This window comes from Dromiciops gliroides, chromosome 5 (assembly GCF_019393635.1).
Source record: "Dromiciops gliroides isolate mDroGli1 chromosome 5, mDroGli1.pri, whole genome shotgun sequence".
Classification (NCBI taxonomy): Eukaryota; Metazoa; Chordata; class Mammalia; order Microbiotheria; family Microbiotheriidae; genus Dromiciops; species Dromiciops gliroides.
Window position 1 is genome coordinate 46,234,109 of NC_057865.1, and position 21,794 is coordinate 46,255,902.

The 21,794-nt window shown below is 39.3% G+C and overlaps 1 protein-coding gene across 1 annotated transcript in view; it reads left to right on the forward strand.

Annotated features, from left to right (window-relative positions):
- The first annotated feature begins 316 nt into the window (after positions 1-316).
- The window catches only part of TMC2 (transmembrane channel like 2), a 64,976-nt gene continuing 43,498 nt past the window's right edge, over positions 317-21,794 (forward strand). Inside the window, exons 1-7 of the mRNA XM_043967503.1 lie at positions 317-732; positions 3,567-3,719; positions 9,646-9,736; positions 14,089-14,170; positions 14,330-14,436; positions 18,930-19,028; positions 21,137-21,279. Coding sequence (XP_043823438.1) covers positions 317-732; positions 3,567-3,719; positions 9,646-9,736; positions 14,089-14,170; positions 14,330-14,436; positions 18,930-19,028; positions 21,137-21,279 — 1,091 coding nt within the window. The remainder of the gene's footprint in view (positions 733-3,566; positions 3,720-9,645; positions 9,737-14,088; positions 14,171-14,329; positions 14,437-18,929; positions 19,029-21,136; positions 21,280-21,794) is intronic.

Consider the following 21,794-nt stretch of genomic DNA (forward strand, 5'->3'; position numbering starts at 1 on the left):
AAAAGCCCAACCACTACTGAATCACTTTCTTAGTCTGAACTGTTCCTTACACTTAGCAAGTAGTTATGGGACCGACTTGCCCAAGGTGTCTAGATGCCTTCAAGACAGAGCCTAGATTTGGGCCTTTTGCATTGGGTTCGTGCTTTTCTTGGCTTTTCCGTAAACAAGGTGTCAGTGGCTCAAAGCTTTCTAATGAAAACGATTAGAATGTGTTACTTGCTACCACACAGTTGAAAAGTCACCTTGGCCCTTGGGTCTCTTTTATCTTCTCTTTTCCAATTTCATCAGAGGAAACTGGAGAACTCTACACACTGGGATGGGTGGATTCCCCATCCCAGAACATGAAGTGAGCTGGCGCCTTCTTTGTCCTCTTCCATCCCATGCAGATTTGGTGGACGGGAAGAAAACCTCCAGAAAGCCAATCCCAAAGGCAGAGACCACACCAAGCAGGCCACAGGCTCCTTCCAACAGGAAGAAGAGAACCCATGACAGCAGAAGGGAAGAAAAAGAAGGAGGCAGTAAAGAAACCAAGGTCAGGGACCCCCACCGGAAGAAAGAAGTCCGAAGGAAACACCGTGAAGTGTTTGGGGAAGAAGAGTGGAGCAAAGCAGAAAAGTCTTGTAATGGGAAGAAGAGGAGGGACTGGAAGGCTTCCCGCAAGAAACAGAAAGAAGCCAAGAATAAAGAAAAGCAAATTCAGAAGAAGAAAGAGAAGCAACTGAAGAAACACAGGTAGGGTATTTTACCTCCAAACTTAACCTCATCCTAGGGAGAGGGGTCATAACCTGGGATCCATGTACCCCTAAAGGGTCAGTGGATAGATTATGGGGGTCTATGAATTCAAATGAGGGATTACATTTTTATTTTCACAAGCCTTTGGTTTCTTTTGTAATCCTGTGTATTATATCTTATGCGTTTAAAAACATCCTTCTGAGAAAGGGTCTGGAACCCTTTCCCAGCTGCCAGTGGGGTCTATGGCACACAAAAAGTGAAGAATCTCTGCTTTACAAGGTACCCCCTCCCCTTCCTGACTTGGGCATGTTGATGAGTCATCTTGAGACTTATTCAGCCTCAAGGATTCTATTCCTTCTCTGCTACTTGCATCCCAGGTAAAATGTGAAAGGAGAAGGAAAAGAAGATTAAATTCTATTCTGCCAAATTGATGGTTGTTAGCAGCTCCAAGAGGTTTAGGGAGAAAGTAGATAAAACTAATGGTCAAAATAATCTGTGAATTTCATCCATTCATTCTCTCCCCACCCCCAAATAGCAGGTAGAATCATGCCAATACTTAACTTATTGGGAATCAATGCAGCTTGAGACAGATGGGATAATCTCCTCCAATCCTCTCATTTTACAGATAAAAAAACCTGAGCCCAGAAAGGTTTAAATGCTTTGCCCAAGATCACACAGGTAAGAAGGTTAGGATAAGGTAGTATATTTAGAGCTGGAAGGGACCTTGGAGACAAGCTAATTTTTACTGATGAGGGTACTGAGGACCTGAGGAGTTAAGTGACTTAGCCCCGGTTACCTAATTAATAAGTCTCAAAAGTAGGCTTCAAACCCTCTCTCCCAGTACATTTTCTGCTACAGGAAATCATTTCTAAAGACTATACTTGTCCAAAAATAGAAAGGGCTGCTAATATTTGCCCTGTCCCCCCAAATAATTAACGTGTATTTATTTTATCTATTTTCATGTTTATGTGGAAAGCAGTCTGGTAGAGGGGGCAGGTTTTGGAACCAGAAAGATATGGTTCAGATTCCACTTCTGACATATTGGAGCAGCTAGGTGGCCCAGTGGTTAGACACTGAGACTGGAGTCAGGAAGACCTGAGTTCCAATCTGGACTCAGACGCTTACTGGCTATGCGAACTTGGGCAAGTCACTTAACCTCTGATTGCCTCTGTTTCCTCATCTGTAAAATCAGGATAATAATGGCACTCATTTCCCAGGGTTTCTGTGAGAATCAAATAAGGTAATAATTGTAAAGCACTTAGCACAGTGCCTGGAACATAATAAGTGCTAGATAAATGTTAGCTATTTTTATATCAGCCGTGTAATTATGAAAAAGTCACTTAACCTCTTGGTGCTTTGGAAAAGTCCCAGATGTATGAATGGCATAGAAGGTGTGTACCTACTTTGGGAGAAAGAGTTTCATCATCGAGGCTTTGCCAATAGCAATAAAATCACAGGACCAGTGTATATGTGTCCCTATATGTGTATATGTTGTCCCCCTGATAGAATATATGCCCTTGAGAACAGGGACAGTTTCATTTTTGTCTCTGTGTCCCTATTGCCTAGCACATAGACATCACCTAAAAACTTCTTGTTGATTGATTCATCAATAGTAGGTTCACTCTCCTTGCGAGTCTGAAAGCAGATGTTGGATGGTCACTTATCAGCAGTACTGTCCGGATGATTCTTATTCAGTGATGAGTTGAACTTGATGACTTCTTTTTTCCATATAAATATTTTATTATTTTACAGTTACATTTAGAGATAGTTTTCAACATTTGTTTTTATAAGATTTCTAGTTTCAAATTTTTCTCCCTCCCTCTCCTCCTTCTCCCCTCCCCAATACAGCAAGTAATCTGATATAGGTTATATATGTACAATCATATTAAACATATTTCTGCATTAGTCATGTTATGGGAGAAGAATCAGAGCAAAAAGGAAAAACCTCAAAAAAGAAAAACAACAACAAAACCAAAAACAATAGAAATAGTATGGTTCATTCTGCATCCAGATTCAACAGTTCTTTTTTTTTCTGGATTTGGAGAGCATTTTCCATCATGGGTCCTTTCGAACTATCTTGGACCATTGTATTGCTGAGAAAAATCAAGTCTATCACAGTTGATCAACACACAATGTTGATACTATGTACAATATTCTCCTGATTATGCTCATCTCACTCATCAGAACTTGATGACCTCTGAGATTCTTTCCAAGTCAAAGATGCTGTGACTCTGGGGTCAATTGCCTTAGAGAGTCACCAATGCCAAAGAACACAAATAGATCCCAAGTAACACAGGGCGACGGGTTGTTCTGGGATCTGGAGAGAATCCTACACTTCCCCTTCCCAATCTAGCATTACTTGGTGGAAGTGATGAGATACAGGGAGCACAGATGAGTGTGGGGTACATCACAACCCCTTTACCTTCTTCCTTGACAGTGTAGCTTATTCCCAAGACAACACAGTGGATAGAACACTGAACGTGGAGTCAGGAACCATGGATTCAAATCTCACATAAGATACTTCTTAATTTTTGATTGTCAGGAAGTCCCTCATGATCTTGGTTCCCTTCAGTTTAACCTTCAGTGCCTCAGTTTCTTCATCTGTAAAAGGAGGACAATGACACTTGCACCACCTTCTTCACACAGCGTTGTAAGGTAAAGAGTTTGTAAACACTAAAGCACTATTGAATATAAGTGTGACATGATTATTATGTTTCTCTCTTTATTTCTTGAAGCACTTCAAGTTCCCCAAGGTGATTTCTGGACAACAGCACAAAGAGCCCATAGGTGTTTTTTTTTTAAGTTTTCCTCTCTATCTGGAATTTCTCTCCTAGCTCTTCTCCATCAGTTTCCAATTCCTCAGATGAAGAGTCCATTGCAGAGGAAGAGATGGCCCACATCATGGAACAGGTTGAAGAGAAAAAGAAGGTGATAGCCACCATTCGGAATAAGCCTTGGCCAATGATGAAAAAATTAGAAGTTCTCAGGTAAATCTCAGTCAGTCCTTTTTCTACTTGTGTCCCTTCTCCCCTATCCCAGAAGCCACTAAAATCAGAGGGAATTAAATGGTTCTGAAGCTGGCAGCATGTGAGGATTCTGAGAGGAATCCCAAGGCTCTTGACCCATTCTGGGGATGAGACCAAGCCCTCATCTGGGAAGGAGACACTATCTTTAGCCCAAAGGCTGCCTCTTCAGCAGCCCAGGATCCATTGAGACAAAACATAGCCTTCACCAAAGTAAGGGATGAAGCAGTGCAATCAATTGGTATTTAAGACACAGAAGTAGTATATGGCCAAGGCCTCTTACCTTTGGGCTTAAAGTCTAGTGGGTGAGATGGCACTGACAAATGAAAAAAAATTAAATTATATGAAACAGGATATGATCCAGTGTTAAGTCAGCTTCACCGACTAAGTGCTTCTGGTATCCAAGGCCACCTCCTTCCAGAGGTAGAATAACAATCCACATGTCTGTGTCACTTCAAGGTTTACAAAGAGCTTTCCTCAGAAAGCTCCCGTGAGGTGATGGAAAATGTTCTCCACATCCAGAAAAAAGAACTGTGGATTCTGACTGCAGATTGAACCCTACGTTTCTACTTTTGTTTTTGCTTTTTCTGTTTTGAGGTTTTTCCCTTTTGCTCTGATTCCTTTTTCACAACATGACTAATGCAGAAATATGTTTGCTGTGATTGTACATATAAAATATCAGATTGCTTTCTGTCTTGGGGAGGGGGGAAGGGAAGGGAGGGAGGAAGAAAAATTTGGAACTAAAAATCTTATGAAAACAAATGCTGAAAACTATCTTTACATGCAATTGGGAAATAATAAAATACTTTTACGATTTAAAAAAAGAAAGCTCTCATGAGGTAAGTAGTGCAAAACCATTTTACAGGTTAGGAAACTAAAACATAGGGTAATACAGTGACTTGCCTCAGGTTATTCTTTGTGGGGATAGGACCTGTGATTTCACTGGTTTAAGGAGCATCCCAGAGATGAAAATCCCTCTACCAACGCTATTCAAGAATTTACAAACCTAGAACATTGTCTGGAACACCTAGAGGTTGGGCGACTTGCCCAGCATCCCAGGTGTCAGAGGTGGTACTTGAATTCATGCCATCACAATTCCAAGGCTGGTTCTCTAGTTCCCGCTTTCTACCCACTATGTCATATAACCAGTAAGTGTCAGGGCAATTATTTAAACCTGGGACCTCAAAGACCAGTATTCTTTCCCCTATAGCATTCTGCTGAAAAAAACAAAAAAGCATATGTCTAGGGCAGTGGTTACAAAGGCATGGAACCCTGGGAATCCCTGAGACCCTTTCAGGAGATTGGTATGGTCAAAACTATTTTAACAATAATACTAAGATTTTTTAATTACTAATATATTAAATATTAGTAGATATAACCAACTTAAATGAATATTCTTTGTGGGAGTCCTCAGGAATTTGTAAGATTATAAAGGGGTAGGGACAGCCAGGTGGTGCAGTGGATAAAGCACTGGCCCTGGATTCAGGAGTATCTGAATTCAAATCTGGCTTCAGACACTTGACATTTACTAGCTGTGTGACCCTGGGCAAGTCACTTAACCCTCGTTGCCCCACCAAAAAAAGAGTATAAAGACCACAAAGTTTGAGAACCATTGATCTAGGGCATTTGGAGGTAGGGAGGCAGTTGTGGACCTGAGAGTTACCTTTCAGTTTTTCAGGAAGAATTGAGTATGGGCATCCTGACATTGACATGATGGTCTCCAGAAAGGAGCATCAGCAATTCAATGGAAAACAGGTAGTGCCAGATCCTAGGACTGCTTAGGGCAAAGCAGAAACATGGACACATTTCCTGCCCACAAAAAGAAAGGATCATACAAACATCTAGATCTAGAACTCCTGAGAGACAATGTAGTGTGGTGGCTGGAGAGCTGGCCTCAAAGCCAGGAAGACCTGAGGGCAAGTCCCCCTTCTCATATATGTTGGCTGCTTGACTCTGGAGGGTTTATAATATTAAAGAGTGGCCATGAACACCAAGAGAGTAAGTGCATAAATGATGCCAATCTACTTTACTAAGAGTTTTCTCATTTGGAATTCCCCAGTCCCAGTGAAACTACAGGTTTGGGCCCAATTCACACACACACACACACACACACACACACACACACACACACACACTACACATAGATACACATAAATATACATATACACATATACATACATATATACATACACATACATACACACACAATCAGCTTTTTTTCTACTGCTTTTGAACCAGATCAAAATATTCTTCAAACTGAACCTTGAGTCAAACTGATATTGTACTTGACTCAAGGCCCCAACTTGGATTGGGAGAATGAGCACAGCAAGCTGCATGCCTCATCTCACTCTTTTCCCTCTGCATTCACCAATGAAGCCTGTTTGATCCAATTCAACTCAGTATATTCTTAATAAGACCCTGATCTATGTATGGCAGTGTGCTGGGTCATCCAGGTGAGGAAAGACCATCCACCTCGTGCCCTCAAGAAGTTTCTCCATCAGAGTGAAAGACATGTGCACAGCAATAAATTAAAATAGGATAAGTTTATTGGAAAGGTCAGAGTTATACTAGAGATTCAAGGAGAGAAGCCTGTTTCTATGGGGTGGAGGTGAGGATGGGGAGATCAGGGAAAAGACCTTCCATAGATAAAAAGCTGGTCTTGAGGAAAAAGGATGATTTCAGCAAGAAAGATCCTTCAACCCATTCCTGTTCCATCCCCTCTAGTGATACTCCTGTTTTCCATGGGAATTCTCTCCTGGTCATCCTTCCTATATGTGGAATGCTACTATCTAGATAAACACTGAAGACTTCCTAAGAGCAGGAACCACTTGGATGTCAGCTGCCTGAAGCTAGGCTGCATCCAGTGATAAATCAGTTAACAAATCCCCAGCAGGGCAGGAGGGTGTGGCTTTTATCCAAAGTCAGGGGTGTGGAACTTCTTCATAAATCTAGAGAAGCAGAGTAACTGGGCTCATCCTTCAAGGTGAAAAAAAAAAGTAGGAGAAAAAAGACCTCAGTGGTCAGCATCTATTTGTCTCTTCTCAGTTGTAGGTAATCAGGTGGTGCACTGGATAGAGCACTGGGCCTAAAGTCAGGAAGACCTGAGTTCAAATACAGATAACGTTTGCTAACTCTGACATTGAACAAATCACTTAACCTCTGTTTGCCTCAATTTTCTCATCTGTAAAATCAGGATAACAACAGCACCTGCCTCCCAGGGTTGTTGCGAGAATCAAATGAGTAAAGTCCTTAGTACCTTTCCTGGCATGTAGTAAGGAGATAAATAAATGCTAGGTACTACTACTACTACTGCTACCACCACTATTATTATTATTATTATTATTATTATTATTATTATTATTAAGGCTAACCTTAAGTAAAATTTCACATAAAAGACTGAAGAGTTTATCCTTTTTCTCAGGCCTCTACTTTCTGGATTGCCTTTCTCTCTCCATCTTCTTCAAAAGAAACTCCTGCCTTCTTCATGCCCTGCCCTCTTTAAAAAGAGAGGATTTGATAATTAGCAATTTATCCTCACTCATTCATTCAATGAGCATTTATTAAATATAGAAAGTTCCATATATGTGAGGGAAAGGTGCAAGAAGGGCACTTTAATATTCGTTTTTTAGAAATGCGCTTTTTTTAATGAGAGAAGTTTCTCATCAGAGGGGAAGTCAAGGTCAGTTTTCAAAGTTCCTGTGGAGCTGTTGAGTAAAATCTCTAGTGTTCTATTCTGAATAGTTCTGGCTTCCAGATGAAAGGTGGCTCATGGTTTGCTGATTCTGTCCCCATTATATTATTAATGGGTATCATTTTAGGGAAGACTTTGATGAGCATCCAGAAGAGGGTAACCAGAATAGGAAAGGCCCACATGGGGATCACTTGAAGGAACTGGGTTTGTTTAACTTGGAGAAGAGAAAGAAAACAGGTGGGACACTGTTACTATCCTCAAGTATTTGAAAGGTTGACCTATAAAAGAGGGATTAGACTTTTTTCTCTTGAGTCCAGGAAGGGCAGAAGCAGTCAGTCAACAGGCATTTATTAAGTACCTACTGTGTTTCAGGCACTGTGTCAAGTGATAAGAAGAAAAAGAAACGTGAAAACCCTGGCTCTTATGCTGTCAAGGGGGATATAGTCCAATGGAGGAGCTTACACTCTAATGAGACACTGGAAACAATGGATGAAAGAGGAAAGAGAAAACTTTTGAATAATAAGAGCTATCTCAAAGTCAAATGGGCTTCCTCAACAATCAGTAGGTCCCCCCCAGAAAAAAAAATTCAGTAGGTTCCTTCTCACAGGAAGTCATTAAGTGAAGGTTAGATAACCACATCTTGTACAGGGGACATTGATTCAGATATTAATTAGGGCTCATGTCTGACATTTTGAAGTTATAATGTGGAGAAATCTGAAACAACAGTTCTTCAGATCATTTGGTGCTTTCTGGTTGCATTTGTCCCCAACCATACCCAATTCTTTTATAGGTTTCTGAAAAGTTAACATCAGAGAAATAGCATGATCCAATCACCAGGCATTTATTAAGGACCTACTATGTGTTGGATTCTTTGCTAGGTCTTTAGGATAAAAAGAAAAAACAAAACCATTCCTACACTTAACATTTTCTCAAATGAGAAAACATATAAACATATAAAACATACAAACATATAAAAATAGGTACAAAAGATGTGACCAAAAGAATAGAGTGCTCCAGGAAGACCTGGATTTCAAATCTGCCTCAAATACTTACCAGCTGTGTGGCCCTGGGCAAGTCATTTAACCTGTGATGCTTAGTTTCCTCATCCAGAAAATACAGGCATTAATAGCCCCTACCTCACAGGGTTGTTGTGTGAATCAAATGAGATAGCATACACAAGGGTGTGTTGAAGAGCTGGGTGTTAAATTTTCAGGGTAAGCATTTATACGTCAGAAATCTGCAATCTCTACAAATCAGGGCTCGATTTACTGTTTTGTTGATTGTCTAGACTTAAGAAAGTGGTCATGCAGATCAAAGTTAAAGATGTGTATATACATTCCCCCCTCCCCAATCCAGTCGTTAAACACCTACCCCAGTTCTGCTGTATAAACATTACTTGAGCTCAGGTGTGCAGTAAAAAGGTCAAGGAAGAAAGTTATCATCAAGACTAGATGTCTAGTGACTGAAGGCTAATACTAATACTAATTTATTATTGTTGTTGTTAATTATTATTTGGGCAACTTGGTGGTGCAGTAGATAGAGCACTGAGCCTGGCATCAGGAAGATGAGTTCAAATCTAAGACACTTCCTAGCTGTGTGACCTTGGGCAAGTCACTTAACCCAGTTTTCCTCAGTTTCCTCATCTGTAAAATGAGCTGGAGAAGGAAATGGCAAACCAGTCCAGTATCTCTGCTAAGAAAACCCCAAATGGGGTCACAAAGAGTTGAATATGACTGAAATAGCATCATTATTATAATTATCAGCATTTACATAGCACTTTAAGGTTTGAAAAGTACTTTATTATCTCATTTGAGCCTAATGAGCTCTTTACCTTTGACTCATTTGGGGTGGCATAAAAAGAATTCCTTACCCCTGTATGAAAAGGACCCTGGTTTCCATGTCCCCTTCACTCTCTGAAGACATGTATATGTGTGTGTGTGTTTCTTTGTTTGTATATGTATATGTGTGGCCCAAATCCAGAATATTTTCCAGCTTGACCTCCGTGGATGTCTGTGGATACCCTCAAATGCTCTGACCTACTGGAGAATATTTAATAGATGGGCTGGTTCGTATCTTTGTCACTCAATACATACATGAATATTAAAGCCTTGTTATTATTAAGCCTCCTGCACACCCTTGTAGAGCCTACTTCTCTTATGTTTGGTTTTTAATTAAGCACTTGCCCTATTTTTTGACTAGGGAAGCCCAAGCTTTTGTAGAGAAGTTTGAAGGAGCATTAGGAAAGGGAAAAGGCAAGAAATTCTACGCCTATAAAATGATGATGAATAAGGTATGTGCCACATCTGTGAGAGATGGAGGGGAATGGGGCAGTTCGGTTTCTGGGTCAGTCTTGTCTTTATTCAATGATGATGATGAGTACATTGTTAAGAACTTATGTTCAAAGGTATTAGGGAAGCCCATTATCGATAGAAAATCTCCAATCCATGTAAACGCTTCTCAGATGGTAATGAGTGATCCCCAGAAAGCTGACGCTGTGTGCTGACACAGAGAGCTAAATGCCTAGTTCAGGGTCACACAATGAGTTGCTGACAGAGGTGGGAAGTGGATCCTGGCTCTCTCTTCCTGTTTCCATGCTCTGTCAATTTCTTTGCCCTGCTCTGCCCAAGCCAGCCTGTTAGGGTAGCACTATGTGTAAGACTTATTTTTTCTCCAACTCATTGTTGGAGATGAAGAGTTCTTCCATTCCAGCTATAACCTGGCTGGGGGGAGGGAAGGAGCAGGGAGGAAATTCAATCCCATGATCAAGGGATTTATAATCATTTCTTTATGCTAATGCTTCAAAGTCTCACCTGAGCTTCCTGGCTTGACTGTGTCCCTTGTCCTCTCGCATACCTGGTCATATATAATTAACAGTTAATTTTTAAAGCTGTGCTGTAATTATTTGGGGCAGCGAGGTAGTGTAATGGATAGAGCACCTGACCTAGAGTCATGAAGGCCTGAGTTAAAATCCAGCCTCAGACACTTACTAGCTGTGTGACCCTGAATAAGTCACTTAACCCTGTGTGCCTCAGTTTCTTTATTTGTAAAAATGAGCTGGAGAAGGAAATAACCTACCACTACAGTATCTTTGCCAAGAAAACCCCAAATGGGGCCACAAAGAGTCAAATATGACTGAAATGACTAAATAAGAAATAATTATTTACATGGAATTTGTTTCTTTATGTTATTCCTATAGAGTGATGAGCTATAGTGAACAGAAAACCAGCCTCAGATTCCAGAAAACTTTGGTTCAAGCCCTATCTAGGACATATATAATTGACTGTGTGACACTAGACAAGTTATTTAACATTGCATTTTCCCCAAGAAAGTCTCTAAGACTATAAGAAGCACAACCAGTTTGAAGAACATTAAAAATCTCTCTACACCAATTAAATCAAAGGTCTAAACCAAAAAAACAACCATAGCATTCTCCATGCATATACATACCATTCCCTGAGTTTGTCACTTCTGTTTTCCTGGTGAGATCTTTAAGGAACAAAAAAAATGAAGGAAAGAAACCAAGGAACGTGCTCAAATGATTCTAGATTTTTGATCTGCTTTGTTGAATTAAATATCTTCTTGAAACCTCTGTTAAAAGTTGGGATAAAATTTGGCTTTTGGATATGGACTTTAATTTGTGTTCTAATCTTTTCTTTTCTTTTTTTTTAAGTGAGGCAATTGGGGTTAAGTGACTTGCCCAGGGTCATACAGCTAGTAAGTGTTAAGTGTCTGAGGTCTGATTTGAACTCAGGTCCTCCTGAATCCAGGGTCGGTGCTCTATCCACTGCGCCACCTAGCTGCCCCTCTAATCTTTTCTAATAGCATAGTATTCAATCAATAAATGAGCTGGAAACGGAGATGCCACTATAAAAAAAATTCACTGTCCCTTTTTGCCAAATGTGAGATAGGGTAATAATAAGTGATCAGGAATAATCACCCAATATCAGCACAATGTAACAGATAAAAATATCTGCCAATGATCTTTAAGGAATATGTATTTGGGGTCAAAAAATTCAACACACTTCTAGGCCACAGTGAAAAAATGGTCCAAAAATAATATGAAATGACAATTTTGAAAAGGAGAAATATAAACTGTTAATAATTGCTTGAAAAAGCATTCATTCTCATTAACAATCAAAAAGATATTAATTAAAATAACTTTAAGATGCCCCCCCCAACCAACTAATTGGACAACTTAAAGGCAATGAAATCATGAAAGTCAAAGCCAGAGGGGGTGTGGAGAAATATCACTGGTAGAATTGCTAGCACGTAAAACCTTTTGTGAGAGTAATCTGGCAGTCACAGTAAAAGTTATAAAACTAATCATTTCTTCTGACCTAATACTTCCATTATTGAGAATATGCCCTGAAAATATTCTGAAAAACATAGCAGCATTATGTACAATTGAAAAAATCCTGGAGTCAACCTAGAGTCTAACAATAGAGATATAATTTAATAAATTGTGGTGATAGTAATAATAACAACAATATAGGGGCAGCTAGGTGGTGCAGTAGATAGCGAAATGGCCCTGGAGTCAGGAGTACCTGAGTTCAAATCCGACCTCAGACGTTTGACACTTACTAGCTGTGTGACCCTGGGCAAGTCACTTAACCCCAATTGCCTCACCAAAAAATAAAATAATAACAACAATAATTAACATCTATATAGTGCTTTAAGCTTTACAAAGCTCTTTACAAGTATTATCTTATTTTATCATCACACCAGCTCTAGAAGGAAGGTGCTCTTATTATCCTCACTTTACAGATTAAGAAACTGAGGCAGAGGTCAAGTGACTTGCCCAAGGTCACACAGCTAGTAAATCTCTGAGACTGAGTTTGAACTCAGGTCTCCCTGACTTCAGGTCTAGTACTTTCATCACTGCACCACCTACCTGTAGTGGTACATTAGCGTAATGGAATACCATAACATAATTAGGACCAATAAGTATAGGGATATACAGAAATCTTTTTTGAATTATGTTGGTTCATTTTGCAGAATTTTTTTCTTCTTTTTTTATATATTTTTATAAGCAATTGTTGTCTGGAAGAAAGAGTAAGGAAGGATACATTGGGAACTGTGATTAATGTAACAACAAAAGATAGCAACAAAATATATTTTTAAAAGAAATTGTCCAAAGTGAAAAAAGCAGACTCAGACATACAAAATTCACAAAACTACCACCATCTAAAAGGAAATATAAATTAGAAGGAATGGACAAAGCATCTTTGGTGGAGACTTAGAGGGAGAGACTGAAAAATTCTTGGAAAATTTTATCCATTAAAATGAGTGTAAGTACAAATAGTTACTAGGTAAATTTAATTAGTTTTATTGATAATCAATGTCAAATTTGTAATAAATCATCTAAAGTTTTAAAGCAGGAATTGCCTATATATTGAAAATAATTTAACACCTCTAGTGCCTTAGACATAAAAACATTTTATGTCTTTTTTAATTGGACTTAAAAAATAAATCCAACCCACATTAATTAGACTCTTGGCATGCGTGAGGCAATATACTGGGCACAGAGCACCAAAAAAAAAAAAAAAGAATATATTCTCTGCTTTTATGTATCATACAATCTAGGAAGTTGGCCTTGGGTCTTGACAAACAAGGAAGATAATAAAGGGACAAGGCTAGAATAATTCAGAGGGGGAAAAAAACTGTCATCTGAAGCACTGGACAAGCCTGATTTGGCTAAGGTTTTTTTCTCCCAGTCAATGAAGGTCTGTGTCTGCTAATAATACTCAAATACCCAAACATATCTGTGATGTTACATATGTGAATGCGCTCTTCAGTGATACAGATCAAAGCCGATCCATGCCTTCCCATCCTCTTGTCCATGGCCTCACATCAGTTCACTGAAGGGCATCTGCCCAATTCACTGGGGGCCTCCCTCACTTAATTCACATCTCTATGGCACCTGAAGATTTACAAATCACTTTTCTCACAATATGCCTGAAATGAGGAACTTGAATACCAATGATCCCCATCTTAGAGTTGAGAAAGTTGATCAGAGAGGTCGAAACTAGCAACTATTACACAACTAGTAAGTGTTACAGACAGGATTTGAATTCAAGTCTCTTCTGATTGTAGGTCCAGCACTCTTTTCATTACACCATCCTGACTCTCCATCATAGATCAATCTCCATTGTTTTCAATCAGTTTGAAATCTCAGAATGATATTTTTAAATTTTGTTATAATGTTTTCTAATGATATATATATATACATAATATCCATACTTAATATATTCTAAGACAGGATTGTGTTCTCCTGGCATAATGCTTAGCACACAGTAGATGCTTCATAAATGATTATTGACTTGACAACTAACAAAGTACTCAGTAGATATGGCAAATAGACATGTTGCTATTATTATATTTTCCATTATTCTTGCCACAGCTTCTCAATTACTTTAAAAATGAATGGGGTGGAGACAAGGCTTTGCTCATCGCCAACCTAGCCACTGATCCTCTCTCTCTATGGCTGGCCCTGCCACAGTTGCAAAGTGCTGGACCAAGGTGATTCCAATTGGCCACTGCCCCAAAAATGGCCCACCCCCTCACCATCCTCCACCTCCCAAATCAACCTTCTTCCACCTGCTGCTCTGGTAAGAATGCTACAGGTCAATTGTTTTCTTTCAGAAATGGATCAAATTTAAACGGGATTTCGATAATTTCAAGACTCAATGTATTCCATGGGAAATGAAGATCAAAGAGATTGAAAGTAAGTGTTTCTTGGGCTCTTGTACTCAGACTGACAAATGTTCAGCCAAGCAAGAGTTTGGGCGGTGGGTGTGCTTGGTCTTCTCTTCTGCTCACCAAATAGACCATGAAGTTTCTAATTGCCCCCAGACTTGAATTTCTTTCTTTTTCCTCAACCCAGGTCACTTTGGTTCTTCAGTTGCCTCCTATTTCATTTTCCTCCGATGGATGTATGGAGTGAATCTGGTCCTTTTTGGTTTGATTTTTGGTCTGGTCATCATCCCAGAGGTAAGAATAGAAGCCTCTTTATTTATGAATAGTAGCCTAATGTTTATGGCGGAAAGAGCAATGGGTTCAAGGACAGTAGACCTGAGTTTGAATGCTGGTTCCGCCACTTTTTACTTCTACATACTTAAGCAACATTTAACCTCTCTAAACTTCAGCTTGTTCATCTGTAAAATAGAGATATCAAACAGCCAAAATGCATTTAAGTGCCTACTATGTGCAGTCACTATCTGATAGCATTGTTATGAGGAAAGCACTTGGAAAAATCTCAAATATTAATCAATATAAGCCATTCTTCTTCTCATCATGTAGCATTTACCAAGTATGGGCAACTGGGTGGTACAGTAGATATAGCACTGGCTCTGAGGTTGGGAGGAGCTGAGTTCAAATCTCACCTTAGACACTTACTAGTTGTGTGACCCTGGGCAAGTCACTTTACTCCAATTGCTTTAAAGATCTGGGGCCATCTCTAATTGTCATGATGTATATCTTGCCACTGGACCCAGATGGCTCTGGAGGAGAGAGTGAGGTTGGTGACCTTGCACAGCCCTCTCTCACTTAAATCCAATTCAGTTCAAGTCATAACATTGCCCCAATATCATGATCCCCTTCAAAAAAGAATAACAACAACAACAATTTACCAAGTGCTAATTGTAAAATAGCTTATAGTCATTTAAAATATCACCCTCACAATAGCCCTGTGCCCTAAGCACAGTCAGTAGAATAGATACGACTAAACTACATGTGCTTCTACTTGAAGAAGTATTCTCCTGAGGTCGGATGCCATTTTAATTACCATAAGATTTAGGCTTAGAAGAATTCCTAGATCTTATATAGCCCAACCCCCTGATTTTACTGATAAGAAAACTGAGATCCAAAAAGTTAATTTGTTCAACATTATATTGATGATGATGATGGTAATGACTAGTGTTTATAGAGCACTTTTAAAAGTGTTTATTAGGTAACAGTCAGGATTTAATCCCCTAAGAACTATTCTTCAATATGGTCATTGTAAAACAAATATTTATTGAGTTTCTATGATATACGGTAGAACACAGCCTTCTAGAGTGCAGGGACAGTTTTGTCTTTGTATCTCTAGTTCCAGAAATGCTGTAGGTGTTTAACAAATGTTGGATTAATTGAACTGAAAATAATATGCGAGCCATTGAACTAGGTGATAACTCTTTGATCATGAGCAAGTCAAAACTTCTAAGAGCCTCTGTTTCCTCATCTGTTAAATGGGGATAGTAATTCTTGGATTCCTCACCTCAGAGGGTGGCTGTGAAGTTCAAATAAGACAAAGTATGGAAAGTATTTTGCAAGTCTTAAGGCAATATCTAATCATTCACTCTCATTATTGTTCACTTCTATTGCCTTGCTCTGTTCAGTCTTTACAACACATCTGAGAGGTGCCCAAAGCAAGGGATATTGTTCCCAATTCATGGGTGAAGAAAGCAAGGCAAAAATAGTTAAGTTACTTGCCCTTAGCCTCCTGACTCTGGAACCTGGACTCTTTCTATTAAACCCCCAAGTCCATTAAATTCAGTACACATCTACAGTTAGCTTTATTTGCTTATGCTTGTAGCAATGTCTTATGAATCCAAATGCATTCTTTGAAAAGGCTACAAGATAACATGGTTTCTACATGTAATATTTTCTTCCTGGTTTACCAATCAACCTTACAATAGCTGGTCAATAATTATTCTGTTATAAATGTATTACAAGCACATTGGACCTAATGTTACCTTTCATCACCACCCTTGGGACAATTTACTGTTCAGCTGTTCATCATGGAATTCAAAACCTCAACACAATGGAAATTAAAATGGATGAGTTAGAAGTGGCTGCCAGTGTGTTATAATGGGCCCAGACTGCAAATGTAAGCTCTATTATTTACAAACCCTTTGTTCCAAACTATACATTAGCCAAAAAAGCCTATTCAAATACCTTATTAACTTAGCATGACTCTTCATTGGCAAGCCTTAAAATCAAATGTACCTATCCAATTTAATATTCCATATTTTTATTAAAAGAGATAATTTCCTGACTCAGAGGCAGGGTAATTTAAAACCTATAGATATAGCGGATAAAGAACTGGCTGTGTGACCCTGGAGAGGTCCCATGACCTCTTACTGCCTTCAGGCAACTCTAAGACTAGAAACAAATGTACAAAGCAATTGTCAGTCTGTTTTGGTAGATGCAGTTCCCTGTACAACAGAATCATGAAGGCTAAAAATAAATAAATATCTATGGTATTTTTTTTAAAATCTGCAATATTGTATTTATGGTTGTTAATACTTGGACCGAAGTCTCCTGAGAGGGGAGTAAGAAGGATTAAACTCATTCAATATGCTACTTCTTACTTTTGCCTCATAGAGGATACTAAAAGTCCCCCATTAGCTAAAAGGATTTAATTTACTAATCCACTGCAATCCAGCCCTTTGAGCATTCCTTAAATACTGGCCAAATCCAAGCCTGGGGATGCAAAGGCAAGAGAAGAAACAGTCCCTGTCTTCAAGGAGTTTACATTCTACTTGCTAACTGTAAAAAATTTAGGCACCAAGGGAAAAAGCAAGAAGTCATTAAAATACCAATGGCATAAGATTTTCTGAATAATCTCTATACACATCCTGATTTTGGAGGGCTAGGGTTCCTTAGGATTCCCCTGCACAGAAATAAATTAGGAGCTGAAGCCAAGAAGAGCTCAGAGAAGTCATCACAAGTCTAGTAGAAAGGTCAAAAGTATACCTAAGATATTAAGAACTTGCTGACAGAGTGATATCTCAGAAAAAGAGAGATGTTCAAGTCACTTGTCCCCAAAGATAATGGTGTAATTGATCTACTTATAAGGTTATCCATCTTATAGGAGCCTCCTCAAAATGAGATTCAGAGCCCCCTAGGGAGATACACCTCAACAGACACATTCTTTCCAATATGCCAATAGCATGATATGATCTGAAGGGTGCCAAGGAGAAGTCTTCACCAACCACATCCCCTATGCCTGAAATTCTGCTTTTAAACATACATGCTTTGTGGTCTACAAAGATCTTTTATTTGCACTGATAATGCAAATATGGGCAGTACACACACACACACACACACACACACACACACACACACACAGTTTTGTAAATATTTCATTTTTAAGTGAGTTGTTAGAATTTTGAAAGCATTTTTCAATAGAAGCAATATTCTCCGAGGGGGTTAAGTTTCTAGAATACCCCACAAAAACCTATTTAATGTGTAACATAAATGAAATACTGTTCACAGTGATATTTCATACATTTAAAGTTACCTGGCCTCTTAGAGGCTATCTTGTCTATGCCCAAGGTCACATAGATTATAAGCATCAGAAGCTGAATTTGAATACTATTTGTAATCTGGGGGCTTCATGTATTTCTAGGAGGGAATGACACCTTACCACTTTATCAATGAACACCTTAACAGGAATTTACATTAGAAAGTAGAGGATTGGGGGCAGCTAGGTGGCGCAGTGGATAAAGCACTGGCCCTGGATTCAGGAGTACCTGAGTTCAAATATGGCCTCAGACACTTAACACTTACTAGCTGTGTGACCCTGGGCAAGTCACTTAATCCCCATTGCCCCACCAAAAAAAAAAAAAATAAGAAGAAAGTAGAGGATCAGGTTAGGGTATAGTTTGCCCAGAATAAGGCAAAGAAGCCTTGGAAAGAAGCACTGGTATTAAGAGAAGTGAAAGAGGGGCAGCTAGATGGCGCAGTGGATAAAAGCACCAGCCCTGGATTTAGGAGTACCTGAGTTCAAATCCGGCCTCAGACACTTAACACTTACTAGCTGTGTGACCCTGAGCAAGTCACTTAACCCCAATTGGCTCACCAAAAAAACAACAAAAAAAAAAAAACCTAGAAAAAAAAAGAGAAGTGAAAGACATTGAACAGGTAGAAAGGAGGACTCCAAAACACAGTTAACCTACTTCACCATCTCCCCTGGACTTGTATAGCAATATTAATATGGCTATAAGTAAATTGGTTATTCTGGTTAAACTAATATGTACCTCTCTTCAAAGGGAAACAAAACTCCTCAAACCTATATGTTGAAAACCAAAATCACTCAGATCCTCAGAGTAATTTTCTGCAAATCATTATCATTTTGTAACACAAAAGTGTTATCACACTGTGGTAATCTCCTGCACAATAGTATTTGAGAATTCAACTAACAGTGGAACTCAATCTCCTGGAGAGAGGCTGATGATTTTCTGAAAGGTAGCATAGTTAGAAGAAACCATTCTGAGTGTCTGTCTGCTCCTTCTACAAATAAATTACCCAAGTTTGCTTGGAGAGATTTTACTGACCCCCATCAGCAAATTCAGCAAACAAGATAATAATGGAAAATGTATGTTCCTCACTTTAACACATTAGAAGCTAAGGAGAGAAACACACACATATGTGGAGATGGAGACAGAGATAGAGAAATATATGGCCAGTGAAATAAAAATGTTAATCTCTCCCTCAACCAGGTTTTAATGGGTATGCCCTATGGGAGCATACCTAGGAAAACTGTACCCCGGGCAGAGGAAGAGAAAGCTATGGATTTTTCAGTTCTTTGGGATTTTGAGGTATGTATGGAATCCATCCACGAGAACCATTTTTGACTAGCTGACACACTCAAGCATTGTATCGCTATTTCACAAAGCCTCCATTTTCTAATCCTGATGGAGAGAGGTCAATGATTTTTTTTTAAACGGGGCAATGGGGGTTAAGTGACTTGCCCAGGGTCACACAGCTAGTAAGTGTCAAGTGTCTGAGGCCGGATTTGAACTCAGGTACTCCTGAATCCAGGGCCGGTGCTCTATCCACTGCGCCACCTAGCCGCCCCCAATGATTTTTATAAAGATGTTCAAATTCAAGCATTAGGTCATTGAAAAGCATGAAATTTTAAAAAAAGAAAGAAAAGCATGAAATTTAAATAGCTCCATCTCAGACTTGAAACATTGTGATGCCAAAACACACCATGAATGAACAGGGACTCAAGAGGGAATGTAGTCCTTTCTAAATAACCATTAGAAAATGGAAAATGGACCCTAGAAGTCATCTCTTTATTCTGCACTTCTCTACCCTGATACAACTTTAGCATCTTGGGCATCCTTTATTCCTCCTTGCCTCCCTTATGGAAAGAAAAGATTGTTTATAAACTAGTGATTGATAGGGAGCCAATTGTCAGAAGTACAATGGCAATTTGCCAGACCTGACCCAGAAAATTCCAAATGTCAATCAGGGACTTGCCAGATCAATTCTCAGCTATTCCCGAGGATTCCAATCATTATTCAACAAACTTAGGGTCCTAGTTAGTCCATATCCCCCAAGGTCACCTCCAAACCCAAGGGAAAAATAACTCAGATGGAGAATTGGTGGAGAAGAGGGAAGAAAACAGGATGGAATGGAATGTCTGATAACAGCCCAACATCTCTAAGGCTTGTGGGATAGGGGCTACATACAGTTTATCTGGAGCCTTTGAGGAATCACTTCAATCCCTCCAAAGAGAACCCCAGGTATTATAGATAGTAAGGGCTCAAGGATACCACAAGAAAATGCTGTCCAAACCCAGGATGTTTCTTCCATAAGCTGACAATAGGAGAGGATGATTAGTTGATGAGTAACATCCTTCTTGCTTTCCCCCACCCCCTCCAAGGTATCACCAAATTAAAGGATCATGCATAAGTCACAAGAGCCAAAAATAAACTAATATTATTGTGGGGGAAGAGCGAGTCTTCTTCTTTCCCTATTTACACCACACTGACCACCCATGGCAACATCACTAACCCCCACCCCAACACCAGGAATCTGAAATAGAAATACTCCCAAGAATCAAAAATTTTACCTTTGGTCCTATGCTCCCAAACCTATAGTCTAACATCTGGATGGAGTTATTCCATCATGAAATAGTAGGGACTTCTTGCAAGCAAACACACACACACACACACACACACACACACCCCTCCCATCCAATACTAACCCTAGGTAAGTGATCAGGGGTCCCTAATTGATGGCACATTTCCAGAACCCTTTCTCCCATAGAATAAGAGGTGGTCCAAATTCAGAACCATCTCTCCTACCCCAGGACAGCTGGTTGCTTTAGACATACACTGCCATACATGCAGTGTATCCTGGCTAAGATTTTGATTTCTAGAGATGGAACCTAAGAAGAAAATCTAAAGATGCAATAGCATCAGTGGCAAGACCTCCAGCACTTAAGGACAAAAAAAAAGCATATTTTTGTGAAATCACATTAAATCTGGACATTGAGGAATAATAGAAAGATATAAATGATCTAGAATGGTTTTACACATACACACACATACACAGACACCTCAAATGTAACCTCAGTGTATAATTCTTCCGCATCCTAATACCAGTTAGGCTTTAGAGAAAAAGGAACATTGCAAAGGAAAGAAACTAAAATAAAAGAAAGGATATGACAGTGAAGGGCAGTGGGCATAAAATGCACCCCAGACCTTAAAAATAAGAGAGCTAGAAAAAAATGAAGCCTTGCTCCCTTCCCTTCTTTCCACCTCAAGCATTAATTAAAACACTTCAAAAATAAAAACATAAAATAAAAAGCATCTGGGTCTCTGTACTTCATATATACTGAGTTTATTATACATTCACTAAACTCAGGGACATAAGTCACCAGAGCAATAAACAGTTGGCATTTACTATTCTGCAGGGTTACATCAAGTATTCTGCTCTCTTTTATGGCTACTACAACAACCAGAGGACGATTGGATGGCTGAAGTATAGGTTGCCAATGGCCTACTTCATGGTGGGGGTCAGTGTGTTTGGTTACAGCCTAATGGTTGTCATTAGATCGTAAGTAGAGTTCCTTCATTAAAATGTTTTTGTCTCCTCTATGTTAGTTGTCCCTTCAAGTCCAGCTCCCACAGCTCATCCACAAACTTCCTATTCGAAGTTCACATTTTTGTCTGAAAAACCAATTATATTGGAGCCTCTCTACCTACATGGCTTGTGATTCAACCTGTAGTATGATATTCCTTGTTTATTCTTAATAACCAATGGGCAGCTAAGTAACATGGTGGATATAGTACTGGGCCTTGAGTCAGGAAGACCCAAGTCCAAATCTAGCCTCAGGCACTAATAAGCTATGTGACTGTGGGCAAATCACTTCACCTCTGTCTGCCTCAATTTTCCCAACTGTAATATGGGGATAATAATAGCATCTATCTCCCAAGATTATTGTGAGAACAAAATAGGATAATATTTGCAAAGTGGTTTCTAAACCTTAAAGCACTATACAAAAGCTAACTATCATCATTTTTATTAATCCAGCACTAAAACTTGTATGGCTACACATGCACCATGGACAG